The sequence below is a fragment of the Oncorhynchus kisutch genome, linkage group LG2, assembly GCF_002021735.2.
Source record: "Oncorhynchus kisutch isolate 150728-3 linkage group LG2, Okis_V2, whole genome shotgun sequence".
In the NCBI taxonomy this organism is placed as follows: Eukaryota; Metazoa; Chordata; class Actinopteri; order Salmoniformes; family Salmonidae; genus Oncorhynchus; species Oncorhynchus kisutch.
Window position 1 is genome coordinate 68,729,521 of NC_034175.2, and position 20,815 is coordinate 68,750,335.

General features: G+C 42.2%; 1 protein-coding gene across 2 annotated transcripts in view; it reads right to left on the reverse strand.

Moving 5' to 3' along the window:
• The window catches only part of LOC109870689 (amine oxidase [flavin-containing]), a 67,246-nt gene extending 56,655 nt beyond the window's left edge, over positions 1–10,591 (reverse strand). The window contains exon 1 of one of the 2 annotated variants that reach the window (XM_031800769.1): positions 2,470–2,608. Coding sequence is in view for 1 of the 2 variants with exons in the window: in XM_020461283.2 (XP_020316872.1) it covers positions 10,426–10,477 (52 nt within the window). In the remaining variant the exon portion in view is untranslated. Of the gene's footprint in view, positions 1–2,469; positions 2,609–10,425 lie in introns of those variants that run through there. The other variant, XM_020461283.2, reaches the window with a different exon arrangement.
• Positions 10,592–20,815: the final 10,224 nt, after the last annotated feature.

Sequence of the window (20,815 nt, forward strand, 5' to 3'; positions counted from 1 at the left end):
CGACACAAACAACACAGAGTTACACATGGAATAAACAAACATGCAGTCAATAATACAATAGAAATGAGTTGAGTTAAGGCAATAAATAGGCCATAGTGGCGAAATACTTACAATACAGCAATTAAACACTGGAGTGATAGATGTGCAGAAGAGTGTGCAAGTAGAGATATTGGGGTGCAAAGGAGAAAATAAAATAAAATGAATAACAGTATGGGGGATGAGGTAGTTGGATGGGCTATTTACAGATGGGCCATGAACAGGTGCAGTGATCTGTGGTGCTTAAAGCTAATGAGGGAGATATGAGTCTCCAGCTTCAGTGATTTTTGCAGTTCGTTTCAGTCATTGGCAGCAGAGAACTGGAAGGAAAGGCAGCTAAATGAGGAATTGGCTTTGGTGGTGACCAGTGAGATATACCTGCTGGAGCGCGTGCTACCAATGGGTGCTGCTATGGTGACCAGTGAGCTGCGATAAGGCGGGGCTTTACCTAGCAAAGACTTATAGATGACCTGGAGCCAGTGGGTTTGGCGACGAATATGAAGCGAGGGCCAGCCAACGAGAGCATACAGGTCGCAGTGGTGGGTAGTATATGGGGCTTCGGTGACAAAACAGATGGCACTGTGATAGACTACATCCAATTTGCTGAGTCAAGTGTTGGAGGCTATTTTGTAAATGACATCACCGAAGTCAAGGTTCGGTAGGATAGTCAGTTTTACGAGGGTATGTTTGGCAGCATGAGTGAAGGATGCTTTGTTGTGAAATAGGAAGCTGATTCTAGATTTAATTTTGGATTGGAGATGCTTCATGTGAGTTTACAGTCTAACCAGACACCTAGGTATTTGTAGTGGTCCATATATTCTAAGTCAGAACCATCCAGAGTAGTAAAGCTGGACAGGTGGGCAGGTGTGGGCAGCGATCAGTTGAAGAGCATGCATTTAGTTTTACTTGCATTTAAAAGCCGTTGGAGACCACGGAACAAGAGTTGTAATGACATTGAAGCTCGTCTGGAGGTTAGTTAACACAGTGTCCACCAAAGAAGGGCCAGAAGTATACAAAATGGTGTTGTCTGCGTAGAGGTGGATCAGAGAATCACCAGCAGCAAGAGTGACATCATTGATGTATACAGAGAAAAGAGTCGGCCCGAGAATTGAACCCTGTGGCACCCCCATAGAGACTGCCAGAGGTCCGGACAACAGGCCCTCCGAATTGACACACTGAACTCTGTCTGAGAAGTAGTTGGTGAACCAGGCGAGGCAGTCATTTGAGAAACCAAGGCTGTTGAGTATGCCGATAAGAATGTTGTGATTGACAGAGTCGAAAGCCTTGGCCAGGTCAATGAATACGGCTGCACAGTATTGTCTCTCATCGATTGTGGTTATGATATCGTTTAGGACCTTGAGCGTGGCTGAGGTGCACACATGACCAGCTCTGAAACCAGATTGCATAGTGAAGGAAGGTACGGTGGGATTTGAAATGGTCGGTGATCTTTTTGTTAACTTGGCTTTCGAAGACCTTAGAAAGGCAGGGTAGGATATATATAGGTCTGTAGCAGTTTGTGTTTCTACACCTGCATTGCTTACTGTTTGGGGTTTTAGGCTGGGTTTCTGTACAGCACTTTGAGATGTCAGCTGATGTAAGAAGGGCTATATAAATACATTTAATTTGATTTGATTCTAGAGTGTCTCCCCCTTTGAAGAGGGGGATGATCGCGGCAGCTTTCCAATCTTTGGAGATCTCAGACGATACGAAAGAGAGGTTGAACTGAATTAAAGGGTTTTGGGCACTGGCCAGCAGGGCTAGTAGATTTATACTAGCCCGGTTAACATTCAAGTCCAAATGATGTGTCATGCGATGTTTGAAAATAACCACATTTTACTGGCCTGTCAGGCTAGTTGGGAAAATGTTCTACTAGCCCAGTCTCAAAAGTACTAGCCTCGGGCTAGCTTTATATCCATCCCTAATTATAACCATTGGCTGCATGGCAGCTACAGGCCACTAAGCCCAGCCCAGTTCTTAGGGGAAAGTTAGAGTGTGTGTGTGTGTGTGTGTGTGTGTGTGTGTGTGTGTGTGTGTGTGTGTGTGTGTGTGTGTGTGTGTGTGTGTGTGTGTGTGTGTGTGTGTGTGTGTGTGTGTGTGTGTGTGCGTGCGTGCGTGTGTGCTGGTGGGATTGTTTTCCCTGGCTTTCTTCCAGATTCCTAAATACCAATGCTGTTAAGCAAGACCGACAAGGAATCAAGACACACAAATGGAGCACACACAAAATTGATGCATGAACACACACAGACACGCACTACCTCTCCCCAACCTTCATTGCTTTAGGCCCTGAAGCCCCTGAACATTTGTTACACAGTACACTGATCGCAGGGCTCTCTGCCTCCACTAACATCAATACAAAAGGCAAACTGGAGGCCTTTGGAAACATCTACTGTGTCTTGACCCAGGATTTCCATTAAGCGTGATGCAATTACATACCTACTTAACTTTAACACCAACGTTCCAGGGGAAAGGTTCAGCAGGAGTGGAATCCAGCCACTTTCTAGAAACTTCTGGCCCTTAGTCAACGGCCCAGTCGAAGCTAGCCAGTAAAATCTTCTGGGACTGTTTGGAGTCCTGGGCCTATATAAAACATAAAGAGTAGGAGTGCTGATCTAGGAACAGTTTTGCCTTTTAGATCATAATTTATAAGATTACATGGACGAGGAGGACCTGATCCTAGATCAGCACTCCTACTTCGAGATGCATAGTGAATGATAGCCTGACCTACCACAGTCGGTTGTCAAAAGTTATTAACTTGTTTGCTTATAGTAGAAAGTGGTTTCAGTGGGTTACCCTTCCTATATCTCCCTTTTCTTTACCTCTCTTCCCCCTTTTGCTTTCTCAAACTAAGTTCCTCCCTTTCTCGCTCAGTAGGATTATTCTCCACTTCTTCTATTGTTCCTTTCCCTCTCCTGTGCCATTGGTTTAGTAACAGTTCTCTGGGAATGTGCTGCTGCTGTTGCTAGCTCCCCTGGGGACCAATGGGCTGGTGGCTGGGTGAAGGCTGGCAGATGACAATTGCATTTGCAGCCAGAAGAACACAGCTCTCCACTGCTCAGTACATAAGAACACCTCCCTCCAAATCGCTCTCCTTTGATTAGAGACAGTGATTGTCATACGTGGACCTCATTGTCACCTTCTAAAAGAGGAACAGCTCAGATAAATAGAGCAATTTAAACCTTGACCTAGTGTGACAGAGAGAGAGAGCGAGGAGAGAGAGGGAGAAACAGGAATTGAGAGAGAAGGAAGCAGAGAGAGCGAGGAGAAATCATGTGCAAATTTGTAGTAACATCAACTTGCGTGTCTGTCACATGCTTTTATAAACACAAAGGAGTAATTGAGAAATATGTATTTCTTCCATAAAAACAACGTCCTTGGGAAGACTCACAGGAGTGAGGAAACCTGGCTTATTCCTCAGAACTCAATCTGTTCTGGAACTCTCTCTATGGAATTCATTTTTCAACCATAAATCATAGTAATTCACAGACAGGCCAAAATTACATCTGTGATACAGCATTCAACAGCTGGAACTGATAAAGTAACCTGTAATATGGCACACTGATGATATTGAATCTGAAAAAAACGTATGTGGTTCATTATGTGAATGTTGGCTGGCCCTCGCTTCATACTCGTCGCCAAACCCACTGGCTCCAGGTCATCTACAAGTCTCGGCGAGGTAAAGCCCTGCCTTATCTCAGCTCATTGGTCACCATAGCAGCACGCGCTCCAGCAGGTATATCTCACTAGTCACCCCCAAAGCCAATTCCTCCTTTGGTCGCCTTTCCTTCCAGTTCTCTGTTGCCAATGACCGGAACGAACTGCAAAAATCTCTGAAGCTGGAGACTCATATCTCCCTCACTAGCTTTAAGCACCAGTTGTCAGAGCAGCTCACATATCACGTCACCTGTACATAGCCCATTGGTAAATAGCCCATCCAACTACCTCATCCCCATACTGTATTTATTTATTTATCTTGCTCCTTTGCACCCCAGTATCTCTACTTGCACATTCATCTTCTGAACATCAATCACTCCAGTGTTTAATTGGTATATTGTAATTACTTCGCCACCATGGCCTATTTATTGCCTTACCTCCCTTATCTTACCTCATTTGCACACACTGTATATAGACTTTTTTTCGACTGTATTATTGACTGTATGTTTGTTTATTCTATGTGTAATTCTCTGTGTTGTTGTATATATCGCACTGCTTTGCTTTATCTTGGCCAGGTCACAATTGTAAATGAGAACTTGTTCTAAACTAGCCTACCTGGTTAAATAAAGGTGAAATAAAAATAAAAGTAAAACACAGGAACCGACCAACCTATCGACCGACCAACAAACAGACAAGACAGTCAGACAGACAGCGATGTGAAAGCTTTTATCCAGAACAATAACAAGATGAGCCATTCAGGACCAATGTTTATACAGGATGAGCTCTAAGCAAGAACATTCTGGCTAAAGACTTATAGGAGTACCAGAAAGACAGAATAAGGTCAAATTGTATTGGAGAACAATTGCATGTAAATGCAGCTCTGCTCCCCTACAGAAATACTACGCTCCCCTGTATTTAGCCTCGCTATTGTTATTGTACTGCTGCTCTATAATTACTTGTTACTTTTATTTCTTATTCTTATCTTTTTTTTAACTGTATTGGTGAACTATTTGCACCCCCACCTTTTACACCACTGCAACTCTCTGTCGTTATCATCTATACATAGTCACTTTAATAACTCTACCTACATGTACATATTACCTCAACTAATCGGTGCCCCATCACATTGACTCTGTACTGGTACCTCCCTGTATATAGTCTCAATATTGTTATTTTACTGTTGCTATTTAATTACTTGTTACTTTTATTTCTTATTCTTATCCATATTTTTTTAAACTGCATTGTTGGTTAGGGGCTCGTAAGTAAGCATGTCACTGTAAGGTCTACACCTGTTGTATTCAGCATGTCGCTGTAAGGTCTACTACACCTGTTGTATTCAGCATTTCACTGTAAGGTCTACTACACCTGTTGTATTCAGCATTTCACTGTAAGGTCTACTACACCTGTTGTATTCAGCATTTCACTGTAAGGTCTACTACACCTGTTGTATTCAGCATTTCACTGTGAGGTCTACTACACCTGTTGTATTCAGCATTTCACTGTAAGGTCTACTACACCTGTTGTATTCAGCATTTCACTGTAAGGTCTACTACACCTGTTGTATTCAGCATGTCGCTGTAAGGTCTACTACACCTGTTGTATTCAGCATGTCGCTGTAAGGTCTACTACACCTGTTGTATTCAGCATTTCACTGTAAGGTCTACTACACCTGTTGTATTCAGCATTTCACTGTAAGATCTACACCTGTTGTATTCAGCATTTCACTGTAAGGTCTACTACACCTGTTGTATTCAGCATTTCACTGTAAGATCTACACCTGTTGTATTCAGCATTTCACTGTAAGATCTACACCTGTTGTATTCAGCATTTCACTGTAAGGTCTACACCTGTTGTATTCAGCATTTCACTGTAAGGTCTACTACACCTGTTGTATTCAGCATTTCACTGTAAGGTCTACACCTGTTGTATTCGGCATTTCACTGTAAGATCTACACCTGTTGTATTCGGCACATGTGACAAATACAATTTGATTTGAAATAGAAGATCATTCTACTTCTATGCATGCCCTATCTTCATCAACCAGCTCTTACGTAGTGATCTGCTGCAGTGGAGATGACTGACACTGTGTGGTATTTTAAAGGGATCGGGAGCCATCATTTCTATTGAAAATATGGTGTGTTATGTCAAAACGTCTCCTGATCATCCAGCCTCGAACAGGATCGTGGTTAATTTCACCAGTGTAGACAATTTAGAATTGATATTTCTATTATATTGTATTGTATTCTAATTATATGGCGCGGCAGGGTAGCCTAGTGGTTAGAGCGTTGGACTAGTAACCAGAAGGTTGCAACTTCTAATCCCCGAGCTGACAAGGTACAAATCTCTCGTTCTGCTCTTGAACAGGCAGTTAACCCACTGTTCCTAGGCTGTCATTGAAAATAAGAATTTGTTCTTAACTGACTTGCCTAGTAAAATAAAGGTCAAATGTTTTTACAAATATTCCATACTGGAGCTGGACTGTACGCAACTGGACTGAGCTCAAGACAGAAGTTATGAAATCAGGAAGTGGGACTTTGGACGAGTCCCAGCCGTATCATTCAGAGCGGGCCGAGGAAGAGTTATACAGACCCTGATGATGGTTGCATCACCCAAACGTGCCAGTTTAAGCACATTAATCAAATAGCACCAGGATGTTTTACTCTTAGAACTAGACAGAGCAGTGTGCAGGGTTTTGCCTTTTGGAATTAATACGGTACAATATAGATATGTGGTTAGTACCAAGGATTAGTGGTCAAGCTCAACTCTGAGTTCTTCTCATAGAAACAGTCTTTGGGTGCAGAGTTCTACACAGGTTCCTCTTGTCAACTGCTGTAGTAGCCCAGTGTGACACTTCCTCAACCACAACATTTGACACCTCATGCGGTCCTCTTTAGCTCAGTTGGTAGAGCATGGCTCAGCTTTGGCTCTTGCAACACCAGGATATTGCTTTCAATACCCATACAGTGCTGTGATAAAATTATAAAAAGGGGGAAAATACTATATCTGCTTTTGCATATGCTTGAAAATCCACAAATGTTGCTGAGTTAAAGCAGCTCTGCATGCAAAAGTGAGCTAAAAGGTTTCGGGGCTGTCGCTGGGCAATACGGACTTTCAGCTCCCTCCAAAAAATGTATATTGGGTTCAGGTCTGGAGACTGGCTAGGCGACTCCAGGACCTTGAGATGCTTCTTACGGAGCCACTCCTTAGTTGCCCTGGCTGTGTGTTTTGGGTCGTTGTCATGCTGGAAGACCCAGCCACGACCCATCTTCAATGTTCTTACTGAGGGAAGGAGGTTGTTGGCCAAGATCTCACGATACATGGCCCCATCCATCCTCCCCTCAATACGGTGCAGTCGTCCTGTCCCCTTTGCAGAAAAGCATCCCCAAAGAATGATGTTTCCACCTCCATGCTTCACGGTTGGGATGGTGTTCTTGGGGTTGTACTCATCCATCTTCTTCCTCCAAACACGGCGAGTGGAGTTTAGACCAAAAAGCTCTATTTTTGTCTCATCAGACCACATGACCTTCTGGATCATCCAGATGGTCATTGGCAGGGGGACCTTGCGTGCGCTGCAGGATTTTAATCCATGACGGCGTAGTGTGTTACTAAAGGTTTTCTTCAGGTCATTGACCAGGTCCTGCCATGTAGTTCTGGGCTGATCCCTCACCTTCCTCATGATCATTGATGCCCCACGAGGTGAGATCTTGTATGGAGCCCCAGAGCAAGGGTGATTGACCGTCATCTTGAACTTCTTTCATTTTCTAATAATTGCGCCAACAGTTGCCTTCTCACCAAGCTGCTTGCCTATTGTCCTGTAGCCCATCCCAGCCTTATGCAGGCCTACAATTTTATCCCTGATGTCCTTACACAGCTCTCTGGTCTTGGCCATTGTGGAGAGGTTGGAGTCTGTTTGAGTGTGTGGACAGGTATCTTTTATACAGGTAACGAGTTCAAACAGGTGCAGTTAACAGGTAATGAGTGGAGAACAGGTGGGCTTCTTAAAGAAAAACTAACAGGTCTGTGAGAGACGGAATTCTTACTGGTTGGTAGGTGATCAAATACTTATGTCATGCAATAAAATGCAAATTAATTACTTAAAATCATACAATGTGATTTTCTGGATTCAGAAACACTTCACACTTCACAGTTGAAGTGCACCTATGATAAAAATTACAGACCTCTACATGCTTTGTAATTAGGAAAACCTGCAAAATCGTCAGTGTATCAAATACTTGTTCTCCCCACTGTATATATATATTTTTTGTAAACGTAGGGTCCCTTTTTCTAATATTTGGTATTGGTTGACGATTTGATAACATTCCGTATCCAAATAATGGAAAAATAGAGAAAATCAGAAAGGGGACAAATACTTTTTCACTGCACTGTACGTAAAAAATGATGCACACATGACTGTAAGTTGCTTAGGATAAAAATGCCTGCTAAATCGCATATATTATATAATTATTGATTTCTCCAGGAAAGAAGAGTTAGCTTACTATTTATTACCTCACCACTCTTCTACAACTATAGAAATATAATGTGTTCAACCGTCACAAAATAACTTGAATGGGAATGTCCGTTCTATAAATTATATTTCTACATCTAAAACACCCACTGAGTGACATTAGGAAACACCAGAGGCTGTATGATCAGTGCCAAAGCTGACATGATCCCCAACAGATTATGATGGATGATTTGCAACTAAATGATTCCCTGTCTCAAAAACAAATACTGTCTGGAGTTCAGACATGACTAGAGACATTGATTCAGCCATAGGATGTAGACATTCAGTATTTCTGTTAACATAAGCATTCTTTTCCACCCTGTTTTCATAATAATAATAATAATGTATTCAACTTTCATAGCACTAATCATTACATAAAGAATCTCAAAATGTTTGAAGCAACAGAAAGACTTGCAATTTAGACCAAACAACATCACAACAACATGAGCTGGATAGTCATTAGAAAGTTCATGGCTTGAGCGGTCATTGGCAATAACATTTGACACACTCTAATCCAACATATTTCATGAGGGAGGAGACCCAACCTCAAGCTGCAATAGGCTGAGTTTACACAGGCAGTCCAATTCTAATAGATTTTTTTCATGAATTGGTATTTTGACCAATCACATAAGATCTTTCACATCATATCTTTTTCAGAGCTGATCTGATTGGTCAAAAGACAAATTAGTGTGAAAAAAAGAATTGGGCTGCCTGTAAACACAGCCACAGAGAACTAACTATATGTCATGGGACAGATCTGTACAGTAGCCTATTCTCACTATTTTTACCAGACGCTTAAACATTTTCTCAGGGATCCTTAATTTCTTATGAAAGTGTCCAGCCCTGTATGAGTCTACCCCCATACAGTAATTTGCACACGGACAAAAAAATGCCCCACAACTCAGCTGTGTGTAAAATGTGGGGATAGTCAGACTTTCAAATCAGGACACAGCTTTATGATTCAGATGAGATGAAACTTAATCAGCAACTCAAATGACATCCCAGGGAATGACATATCAGACAAACTGTGACTACTAGTTGTGTTAAATGCTGACATGAGAAATATGAGTTCTACCTGTTGCATAACAAGGCTATTCCCCTCCTGCCTCAAATAGCCTACGAGATAGCCGTTTGTTTGAGGTGAGATCATTAGAATAAGGTAAGGTTTGATTTTTGAAGTTTGTGTCTGTAATATGTAGAATTACAGCAACCTTAGTCGGCAAGATGAATGTCCGCCTATAGCCCACTGCGGGGTTCCCCAACTGGCAGCCCGTTGGCGATTATATTTCCCCCCCAGTTCTGAGCACATTTTTTTATTTTTTATTGTTCGATTTAAGACTGTAAAAACACCAGCAAATCAACTCCAAGTTATTTCAATATGTGAAATCTGTTCCAAAGTATTCCCACGCATAATATAAGGATACTGTATATGTGATCGTCTACAAATGTAAACAAGTTTTTGAATTGATTCTGTTTTACATTTACATTTTAGCTGACGCTCTTATCCAGAGCGATTTGCAGGAGAAATGTGGGTTACATGTCTTACTCTAGCGCATATCGACGGATTGTTTTAATCAAATCGGCTCAGCTATTCTAACCAGCAACCTTTCAGTTACTGACCCAACGCTCTTAACCGCTATTCACATATTATATATGTTTGGGCTTCTTGCAGTCAATTTGCCGTCAACAAACGATTAGAGGATTATGTTCCAGCTTCCTGACCATCCTCGCAAGAACAAATCAGACCGTGACTGAATCTAGTTGATGATCCCTAGCCAACTTCATGTTCATGTGCATAAAACAACAACAACAACAAAAATAGCACGTACAAAGATAAGCCAGTTGTTGTATTGTAAGCAATGTAGTTTATAATAGAGCAATATTATATTATAATATTGTGGTCCAATATGTTGCATTTGAACACTCCTTCCTATAAGGCGACATTTTATCAGGGGATTCAGCATCACGGAGGAGATTGTCTATATGCAAAGCAAATGAACTGAAACTGCACAGTAAGTCCATAATAAGCACAACGCCTATTCAACTATGAATCAAAAACAGAGCATGGTTATTGCAGCCTATATTGCATTACAATAACAGCGCACGTTTCGTTTCAGACGTGTCGGCTACAATGTTGAAAATATGTCTATGCAACAGTTGGCTACTTACATAAAGCGAGTCTATTTGCTAAATGCAGCACAATCTTTGGAAGCGTTCCTTTAAATTGCACGTACCTGATATTCCTCCTCCAATAACTATAACGTCGTATGTGTTCTGTGCTGTCATGGTGTTGTTATGCCGCTCTCTCTTTCTCACACTGTCACTGTCTATCTCTCGCTCTCTACCAACGCTGCCGTTCGCTCGCCTTGCTCCGTGGTGCTAAACGCCACGAGGACAGAGGATCGCATCTGTATTAAAAGCGGCGGAGACAGGCCCAATTTAGCCGACTCCGCCTACGGGTTGTAGCCTACTCTGCATGATTCTGTGGTGATATGACAGGTGAGAGGCACAATCATTGCTCCTCGTCCTAGAAAGACACCGCTCATTGCCTCCAATAAAACAATAGGCTTCTACTTACTGTATGATATGATTTGGACATTGTACATACAGACAGACAGACAGACAGACAGACAGAGTAATCTATCTATCTGTCTACCCGTGCTTTTAAGGGCCTAAACTGAAAAACCTGTGTTTTTTTGTGTCAAACGGTTTTGTTATATTTCAATCTTCTGTGATGTATATAAAGTGTAATATTGGGATGCAAACTGAAAATTGAATACATTTCAACTATATCTGACATGGTACAGCTTTTTTTTTAAAGCCGATGTGTGTGAGGTGTAGACTTTAGTTTCAAAGTAGATTTGTTTTAGACTATCAAGAATCACTCTGCGTGACCCTGATTTAGCCCACTGCAGTAAAAGTCTAATTCTATGTAAACAAAACAAAAATGTGTATTTTTCTGCATATCTAACCATATCGCTTGAGCTGTCTGTATACTCCTGACTAGAGTTATTTTTATTTTTTTAACTAAATAAGTTTCGCTGCAACTCTGCTGAAATCTGGGTAAAATGTTGAAAGTCATGTTATCCAGTAAATTTAGTTATTTATTGCTTTTCTGAAGTCAACCAACCTTGCCAGCAGCTAAAATAGTTACATAAGCTAGCTACTCTAACTTGATTGATAGCCTGAAATGGCTTCTGGGTAGCTAGATGTGAGGTTGGGAGATTGGTAACCCACAGTATCTGAGAGCTAGCTAAAGCCAACTTCATAAAATTGCTAGGTGGCTAGTAGTATTACAGAGAAGCAACAACAAAAAAACAATTGTAAAAAAATAACTGTGCAAATCTGAGGAGGCACGTGCCTCTGTGCCCCCGATGAGCATGACGCCTCGAGGGTCCAAAACAACCTCCAGCTAACTGAGCCTATTCCTCTAGCCCTGGCCCTTCAGTGACTCTAGATCACTGTGGTAACTACTTGAGGTGTCTGGGGACCTTGCCTTACCACCATACGAATCTAGTCTTATATGGAGGATATCAATGAGAATGGTATGCGGTATAGAGCACTGTAGTATATAGAGAGTGTGTAGACTGAGATCTGTGTCCCTAGTGGGTGTCCAGAAGGGTGTAGTATATGATTCATAATGGGTATATTGTGGTTAATCCTATAATCCGAGTTGGATCCCATATGAGTTAAGCTAGTAAAGCTCCACACTAGTACATCACTGTCCACTCTCTCTAGGTCAGTGGGGTTGAGAGGGTTGAGGGGGTTGAGAGGGTTTAGGGGGTTGAGAGGGTTTAGGGGGTTGAGGGGCTGGGGGGTCAAGGGGCACCTACACTGGAAGTGGTCAGCGTGTGTCAGATGAATTTAGTTCTTATGTGTTCACTAACCAATTCAATTAAAACACTCCGTTTGTCCGTTTCTAAGGATTTGTAAGGTTCTTATTTGCATCATTTCTCCTTCTCCCAAATCCAGTCAGTTGATGTTCTGAAAGAGCTGCAAAATCTGGACCTCTACAAATCAGCCGGACTAGACAATCTGGACCCTTTCTTTCTAAAATGATCTGCCGAAATTGTTGCCACCCTCATTACTAGCCTATTCAAACTCTCTTTCGTGTCGTCTGAGATTCCCAAAGATTGGAAAGCAGCTGCGGTCATCCCCCTCTTCAAGGGGGGGGACACTCTTGACCCAAACTGCTACAGACCTATATATATCCTACCCTGCCTTTCTAAGGTCTTCGAAAGCCAAGTCAACAAACAGATTACCGACCATTTTGAATCTCACCATACCCTCTCTGCTATGCAATCTGGTTTCAGAGCTGGTCATGGGTGCACTTCAGCCACGCTCAAGGTCCTAAACAATATCTTAACCGCCATCGATAAGAAACATTACTGTGCAGCCGTATTTATTAATCTGGCCAAGGCTTTCGACTCTGTCAATCACCACATCCTCATCGGCAGACTCGACAGCCTTGGTTTCTCAAATGATTGCCTCGCCTGGTTCACCAACTACTTCTCTGATAGAGTTCAGTGTGTCCAATCTCTGGCAGTCTCTATGGGGGTGCCACAGGGTTCAATTCTTGGACCCATTCTCTTCTCTGTATACATCAATGATGTCGCTCTTGCTGCTGGTGAGTCTCTGATCCACCTCTACGCAGACGACACCATTCTGTATACTTCTGGCCCTTCTTTGGACACTGTTTTAAACAACCCTCCAGGCAAGCTTCAATGCCATACAACTCTCCTTCCGTGGCCTCCAACTGCTCTTAAATACAAGTAAAACTAAATGCATGCACCTGCCCGCCTGTACAACATCACTACTCTGGACGGCTCTGACTTAGAATACGTGGACAACTACAAATACCTTGGTGTCTGGTTAGACTGTAAACTCTCCTTCCAGACCCACATCAAACATCTCCAATCCAAAGTTCAATCTAGAATTGGCTTCCTATTTCGCAACAAAGCATCCGTCACTCATGCTGCCAAACACACCCTTGTAAAACTGACCATCCTACCAATCCGCGATTCGCCAATGTCATTTACAAAATAGCCTCCAATACCCTACTCACCAAATTGGATGCAGTCTATTACAGTGCCATCCATTTTGTCACCAAAGCCCCATATACTACCCACCATTGCGACCGGTACGCTCTCGTTGGCTGGCCCTCGTTTCATACTCGTTGCCAAACCCACTGGCTCCAGGTCATCTACAAGACCCTGCTAGGTAAAGTCCCCCCTTATCTCAGCTCGCTGGTCACCATAGCATCACCCACCTGTAGCACGCGCTCCAGCAGGTATATCTCTCTGGTCACCCCCAAAACCAATTCTTTCTTTGGCCGCCTCTCCTTCCAGTTCTCTGCTGCCAATGACTGGAACGAACTACAAAAATCTCTGAAACTGGAAACACTTATCTCCCTCACTAGCTTTAAGCACCAGCTGTCAGAGCAGCTCACAGATTACTGCACCTGTACATAGCCCACCTATAATTTAGCCCAAACAACTACCTCTTTCCCTACTGTATTTATTTTATTTTATTTATTTTGCTCCTTTGCACACCATTATTTTTATTTCTACTTTGCACATTATTCCATTGCAAAACTACCATTCCAGTGTTTTACTTGCTATATTGTATTTACTTTGCCACCATGGCCTTTTTTGCCTTTACCTCCCTTATCTCACCTCATTTGCTCACATCGTATATAAACTTGTTCCTACTGTATTATTGACTGTATGTTTGTTTTACTCCATGTGTAACTCTGTGTTGTTGTATGTGTCGAACTGCTTTGCTTTATCTTGGCCAGGTCGCAATTGTAAATGAGAACTTGTTCTCAACTTGCCTACCTGGTTAAATAAAGGTGTTCTCAACTTGCCTACCTGGTTAAATAAAGGTGTTCTCAACTTGCCTACCTGGTTAAATAAAGGTGTTCTCAACTTGCCTACCTGGTTAAATAAAGGTGAAATAAAAAATAAAAAATAAATCAAATGGATAGAGACCAGCCAATAGTGTTTATTCTCGAGAGCTCTGGTCATAATACCATTTACATTGGTTTTATATACCTCACATTTCATCATAAATGTCCCTCCTCCTCTCAGATACAATGGCAATATAGTTCACAAGCCTTCTCACATTGTCTGCCACCTGTTAAACAATCTACTACAAGCCCAAGGTCTCTCCCCTCCCTGGGTAGAGACAGGATGTCCTGTAAGGAACACAGTATTCCAGCCGGTCTGATGAGAGCTCCATTCGTTTCTAACAAGGAACAGAAAGTCCTTGTTCTAATTCTTGACTAAAACTACACACATTATATTCAGTATTATGATTATAATAAGATTCATACATTCATACAGTAACAGAGTAGTATTCTGTTTAGTTTTATAGTTCTAAGTTAAATGTATACATAATTTAGTCATTATTTATAAAAATCCCATAACAGCTTGTGTGTATGTGTGTGTATATTTGTGGTGGTTTACCCAGACACAATGACCAGAATAGCTGCCCAGTAGTTAACCAATGCCATTCCCATATCTGTGTTTGATATGTCACAGTGGTTGACTTGGGCAGGAGCTGAGTACCAGCACCTCTGATATGTCACAGTGGTTGACTTGGGCAGGAGCTGAGTACCAGGACCTCTGATATGTCACAGTGGTTGACTTGGGCAGGAGCTGAGTACCAGCACCTCTGATATGTCACAGTGGTTGACTTGGGCAGGAGCTGAGTACCAGCACCTCTGATATGTCACAGTGGTTGACTTGGGCAGGAGCTGAGTACCAGCACCTCTGATATGTCACAGTGGTTGACTTGGGCAGGAGCTGAGTACCAGCACCTCTGATATGTCACAGTGGTTGACTTGGGCAGGAGCTGAGTACCAGGACCTCTGATATGTCACAGTGGTTGACTTGGGCAGGAGCTGAGTACCAGCACCTCTGATATGTCACAGTGGTTGACTTGGGCAGGAGCTGAGTACCAGGACCTCTGATATGTCACAGTGGTTGACTTGGGCAGGAGCTGAGTACCAGGACCTCTGATATGTCACAGTGGTTGACTTGTTACAGATGCACAACTATCATTCCCCCAAGACACACAAACCTCTCACCATTACAATTAGATCATATTTTTTGGGGGGGTGGGGGGGGGGTATTTATGTAACTTCTCACTCATCATTATTCATGATTCATTCGGATTATTCGTAATCATGGTAGCATCCACATTCATCTAGAAGTGATTAGAAACATATTCTATTCTTATTTACAGTAAAAGTGACTCCAAAATGACACTACATTCTTTACCACCATTTTTCACAAGCTAGTGTCTTTAGTTTTTTCTACCATTCATTTTTCCAATAGCGGATTTTTTGAAACACTTAAAATAAGGGCTGTGTTTCGCGTAGGCTTACTCTGGCGTGACGTTTAGACAACCGTGTAAATCTCTCAAGGACAAGGTTACTAAATAAGAACAAGAAGCGACACAGTCTGAGAGTAGGGAGAAAGCTAGCATAGGATTGTTCAAATTTTGCAACAAGTCTATGTTCAGATGTTTAAGTGTCAAGTTTAAATGTTGGATGTGCACAATCAGCCGGCAGATCCAAAGGTTAGGGGTCTAATTGGCCAGGGAGGGTAAGTGTTAGGATTAGACATCAGGTTACAAAAACTGCTGGCTGTACAGGATATACACTGTCTAAAATGTTTTGTATGCTGTGCCCTTAATGTTTTAAAACCGGCACATACAGTAGGCTTAAATACCAACACATACAGTAGGCTTAAATACCAACACATACAGTAGGCTTAAATACCAACACATACAGTAGGCTTAAATACCAACACATACAGTAGGTCCTTACTACTCCTCCTCATCGGAGGAGGAGGAAGACAGCCTTTACATGTGTGGTCCCATGGTGTTTATACTTGTGTACTATTGTTTGTACAGATGAACGTGGTACCTTCAGGTGTTTGGAAATTGCTCCCAATGATGAACCAGGCTTGTGGAGGTCTACAATTCTTTTCTGAGGTCTTGGCTGATTTATTTTGATTTTTCCCATGATGTCAAGCAAAGAGGCGCTGAGTCTGAAGGTAGGCCTTGAAATACATTCACAGGTACACCTCCAATTGACTCAAATGATGTCATTTAGCCAATCAGAAGCTTCTAAAGCCATGACATCATTTTCTGGAATTTTCCAAGCTGTTTAAAGGCACTGTCAACTTAGTGTATGTAAACTTCTGCCGCACTGGAATTGTGATACAGTGAATTATAAGTGAAATAATCTGTCTCTAAACAATTGTTGGAAAAATGACTTGTGTCATGCACAAGTAGATGTCCTAACTGACTTGCCAAAACTATAGTTTGTTAACAAGAAATGTGTGGAGTGGTTGAAAAACTAGTTTTAATGACTCGAATCTAAGTGTATGTAAACTTCTAAGTGTATGTAAACAACTGTATGTCCATAACTGTTCTTCGTCCCACTTTGCTGTGATGGGAGAGTACAGCAGCTGGCTAGAATCCTGTAGGCTAGCAATGATAGTGTCTTCATTACCCTTCTCCCAGATAGAGAAACCCCACAGTTCAGTGCCCTCCCTCAGTAACTGTGATTCCGGAGTAACCTTCATCACACAAACGGGCAGTTTCTCCTTCCCTGAGATGCCAACGCTACATGCCAGCAACAGGTTGCTCTTGTCAAATATTTCAACACCCTCAGTTTTGTCATTCTTTACTGTCCCCTCAACTTAACCAGTTATAAACATTTAACTTCTGGAGGGAATAATCGTGTCATTAATCATCATTAATCACCACTTTACACACTCCCCCTGCCCCTCCCCTGAAAATCAACGGAATCTGCTTCCCCAAAACACAACATGTTTTTCTTTCTCAAATCAAGTACAACCCCGTATTTTACTAGGAAGTTTGTCCCTATCGGTGCACCCTGGTTTGCGTCGCTAGCAACTACAAAATCCCAGGTTAGATTCAAACTGTCAATGTTCATGACTGTGGACCAGCTCCCCAGAACTGAGAGAAACTGTCCATTTGCCACTTTAACTGTGCTGTGCTATGGTTGCAGTGTGTGTTGGGGTGTCAGTGTAAGTATGTGTGAGTGCGTGGTTAGAGTCCAGTGTGTGTGCATAGAGTCAATGCATAGAGTCAACGCAGGTAGTCCGGGTAGCCATTCAATGAGCTAATTAGCGGTCTTGTAATGCAGTCTTATTGCTTGGGGGTAAAAGCTTTTCACGGTCCTGTTGGTTCCAGACTTGGTACTGCTCCCGCACAGCAAGCAGAGAGAACAGTCTATGATAGTATATGTTGATGTTGGTTAAAGAAGCCATGGATTGGCAAGAAGAGAGGAGATGGAATGTAGCTATCAGTAACTGGATTTAGAATGGATGGAGTTGGTCCAAACTGCAGGCAATTATTGAGAGTAGAGTTTATTTAACAGGGTGTGTGTATTCCAATGGCCCAACAGAGGGCGACAATGTCACACAATACCTTTTACCCTAGAGCAGGGTTCCCCAAACTCGGTCCTGGGTGCACATTTTGGTTTTGCCATAGTACAACACCACTGATTTAAACAACCAACTCATGAAGCTTTGATGATTTTAATCAGCTGTGTAGTGCTAGGGCAAAAAACAAAAGGTGCACCCAGGTGGGGCCCCAGGACCGAGTTTGAGAAACCGCGCTCTGGAGGACAGGATTCATTTCATGTACCCAATCCAAAAATTACCCACAGTCCTATACAGCTTTGGGGTTACCAGATCTGAAAGGACCAGATAAGTGGAAGAAATATGTTATGTTTGGTGATGGCTAATCTAAGCCTCTTAATGAATCTAGAGGAGCTTTACACCTATAATAACTATAATGGGCTCCCAAGTGGTGCAGTGGTCTAAGGCACTGCATCTCAGTGTAAGAGTTGTCACTACAGTCCCTGGTTAAATTCTTATCACATCTGGCTGTGATTGGGAGTCCCATAGGGTGGCGCACAATTGGCCCAGCATCGTCTGGGTTTGGCTGGGGTAGGTTGTAATTCTAAGTAAGAATTTGTAATTAACTGACTTGCCTAGTTAAATAAAAACCTGAGGGATTGTGTTGTATAACTAAATTAGATTTTAGAAGGCAGATTGTAACTTATTTTTGTTGTTGACTGTGTACTGGAAATACAATTTAAGATTAGTGTATGTTTTCAGTAACTACAAAGGATGGTGATGGATGGATTGATGCTTTACTGTAATAAAGAGGATAGTACACTATCTTCTGTGACTTTGGAATAGAAAATGAGAAAAATAGTTATTTTGCTCAAGTTTAATAACATCAACATACTTCATCCATTTCTCTCTCACGTTCAGCAGTGCCTCTGTTATCTTCCTATTGACTGAATATTACTGTGTGTGTTCCTGTGTTTTTGTTTATTTTCTTTCGCAGTACATAATGTTGGTCTACAATAACAGTGTGTGTAGTGTCCAGTACATAATGTTGGTCTACAATAACAGTGTGTGTGGTGTCCAGTACATAATGTGGGTCTACAATAACAGTGTGTGTAGTGTCCAGTACATAATGTTGGTCTACAATAACAGTGTGTGTGGTGTCCAGTACATAATGTTGGTCTATATTAACAGTGTGTAGTGTCCCGTACATAATGTTGGTCTACGTTATCAGTGTGTGTAGTGTCCAGTACATAATGTTGGTCTATATTAACAGTGTGTAGTGTCCAGTACATAATATTGGTCTATATTAACAGTGTGCAGTGTCCAGTGCATAATGTTGGTCTACAATAAGTGTGTAGTGTCCAGTGCATAATATTGGTCTATATTAACAGTGTGTAGTGTCCAGTACATAATATTGGTCTATATTAACAGTGTGTGGTGTCCAGTCCATAATGTTGGTCTATATTAACAGTGTGTGGTGTCCAGTACATACTATTGGTCTATATTAACAGTGTGTGGTGTCCAGTACATAATATTGGTCTACAATAACAGTGTGTGTAGTGTCCAGTACATAATGTTGGTCTATATTAACAGTGTGTGGTGTCCAGTACATAATATTGGTCTATATTAACAGTATGTGGTGTCCAGTACATAATATTGGTCTATATTAACAGTGTGCGGTGTCCAGTACATAATGTTGGTCTACAATAACAGTGTGTGTAGTGTCCAGTACATAATGCGGGTCTATATTAACAGTGTGTAGTGTCCAGTACATAATATTGGTCTATATTAACAGTGTGTGGTATCCAGTACATAATGTTGGTGTACATTAACAGTGTGTGTAGTGTACTGTATCTATACACACAACTCTCGACACATCAACTTTTTACCTTGCATGGTTCACCACTAGTACAGGTAATCTTCATGTCTAATATAAAGACCTGAAATGCCACCTGGACTAATCAAATGCCCCCCCCGCCCCCCCTTTGTTTTTGCACTTCTGCTACTCTCTGTTTATTATTATCTATCCATAGTCACATTACCCCTACCTACATGTACAAACTACCTCAACCCACCTGTACCCGCACATTGACTTGCTAGCAGTACCCCCCCCCCCCCCCTGCTACTCTCTGTTTATTATTATCTATCCATAGTCACATTACCCCTACCTACATGTACAAACTACCTCAACCCACCTGTACCCCGCACATTGACTTGCTAGCAGTACCCCCCCCCTGCTACTCTCTGTTTATTATTATCTATCCATAGTCACATTACCCCTACCTACATGTACAAACTACCTCAACCCACCTGTACCCCGCACATTGACTTGCTAGCAGTACCCCCCCCCTGCTACTCTCTGTTTATTATTATCTATCCATAGTCACATTACCCCTACCTACATGTACAAACTACCTCAACCCACCTGTACCCGCACATTGACTTGCTAGCAGTACCCCCCCCCCCTGCTACTCTCTGTTTATTATTATCTATCCATAGTCACATTACCCCTACCTACATGTACAAACTACCTCAACCCACCTGTACCCCGCACATTGACTTGCTAGCAGTACCCCCCCCCCCCCTGCTACTCTCTGTTTATTATTATCTATCCATAGTCACATTACCCCTACCTACATGTACAAACTACCTCAACCCACCTGTACCCGCACATTGACTTGCTAGCAGTACCCCCCCCCCCCCCCGCTACTCTCTGTTTATTATTATCTATCCATAGTCACATTACCCCTACCTACATGTACAAACTACCTCAACCCACCTGTACCCCGCACATTGACTTGCTAGCAGTACCCCCCCCCCCCCCCCCCGCTACTCTCTGTTTATTATTATCTATCCATAGTCACATTACCCCTACCTACATGTACAAACTACCTCAACCCACCTGTACCCGCACATTGACTTGCTAGCAGTACCCCCCCCTGCTACTCTCTGTTTATTATTATCTATCCATAGTCACATTACCCCTACCTACATGTACAAACTACCTCAACCCACCTGTACCCCGCACATTGACTTGCTAGCAGTACCCCCCCTGCTACTCTCTGTTTATTATTATCTATCCATAGTCACATTACCCCTACCTACATGTACAAACTACCTCAACCCACCTGTACCCCGCACATTGACTTGCTAGCAGTACCCCCCCCCCCCCGTATATAGCCTCTTTATTGATATGTCATGTTAGTGTGTTCTTTTTAATTTT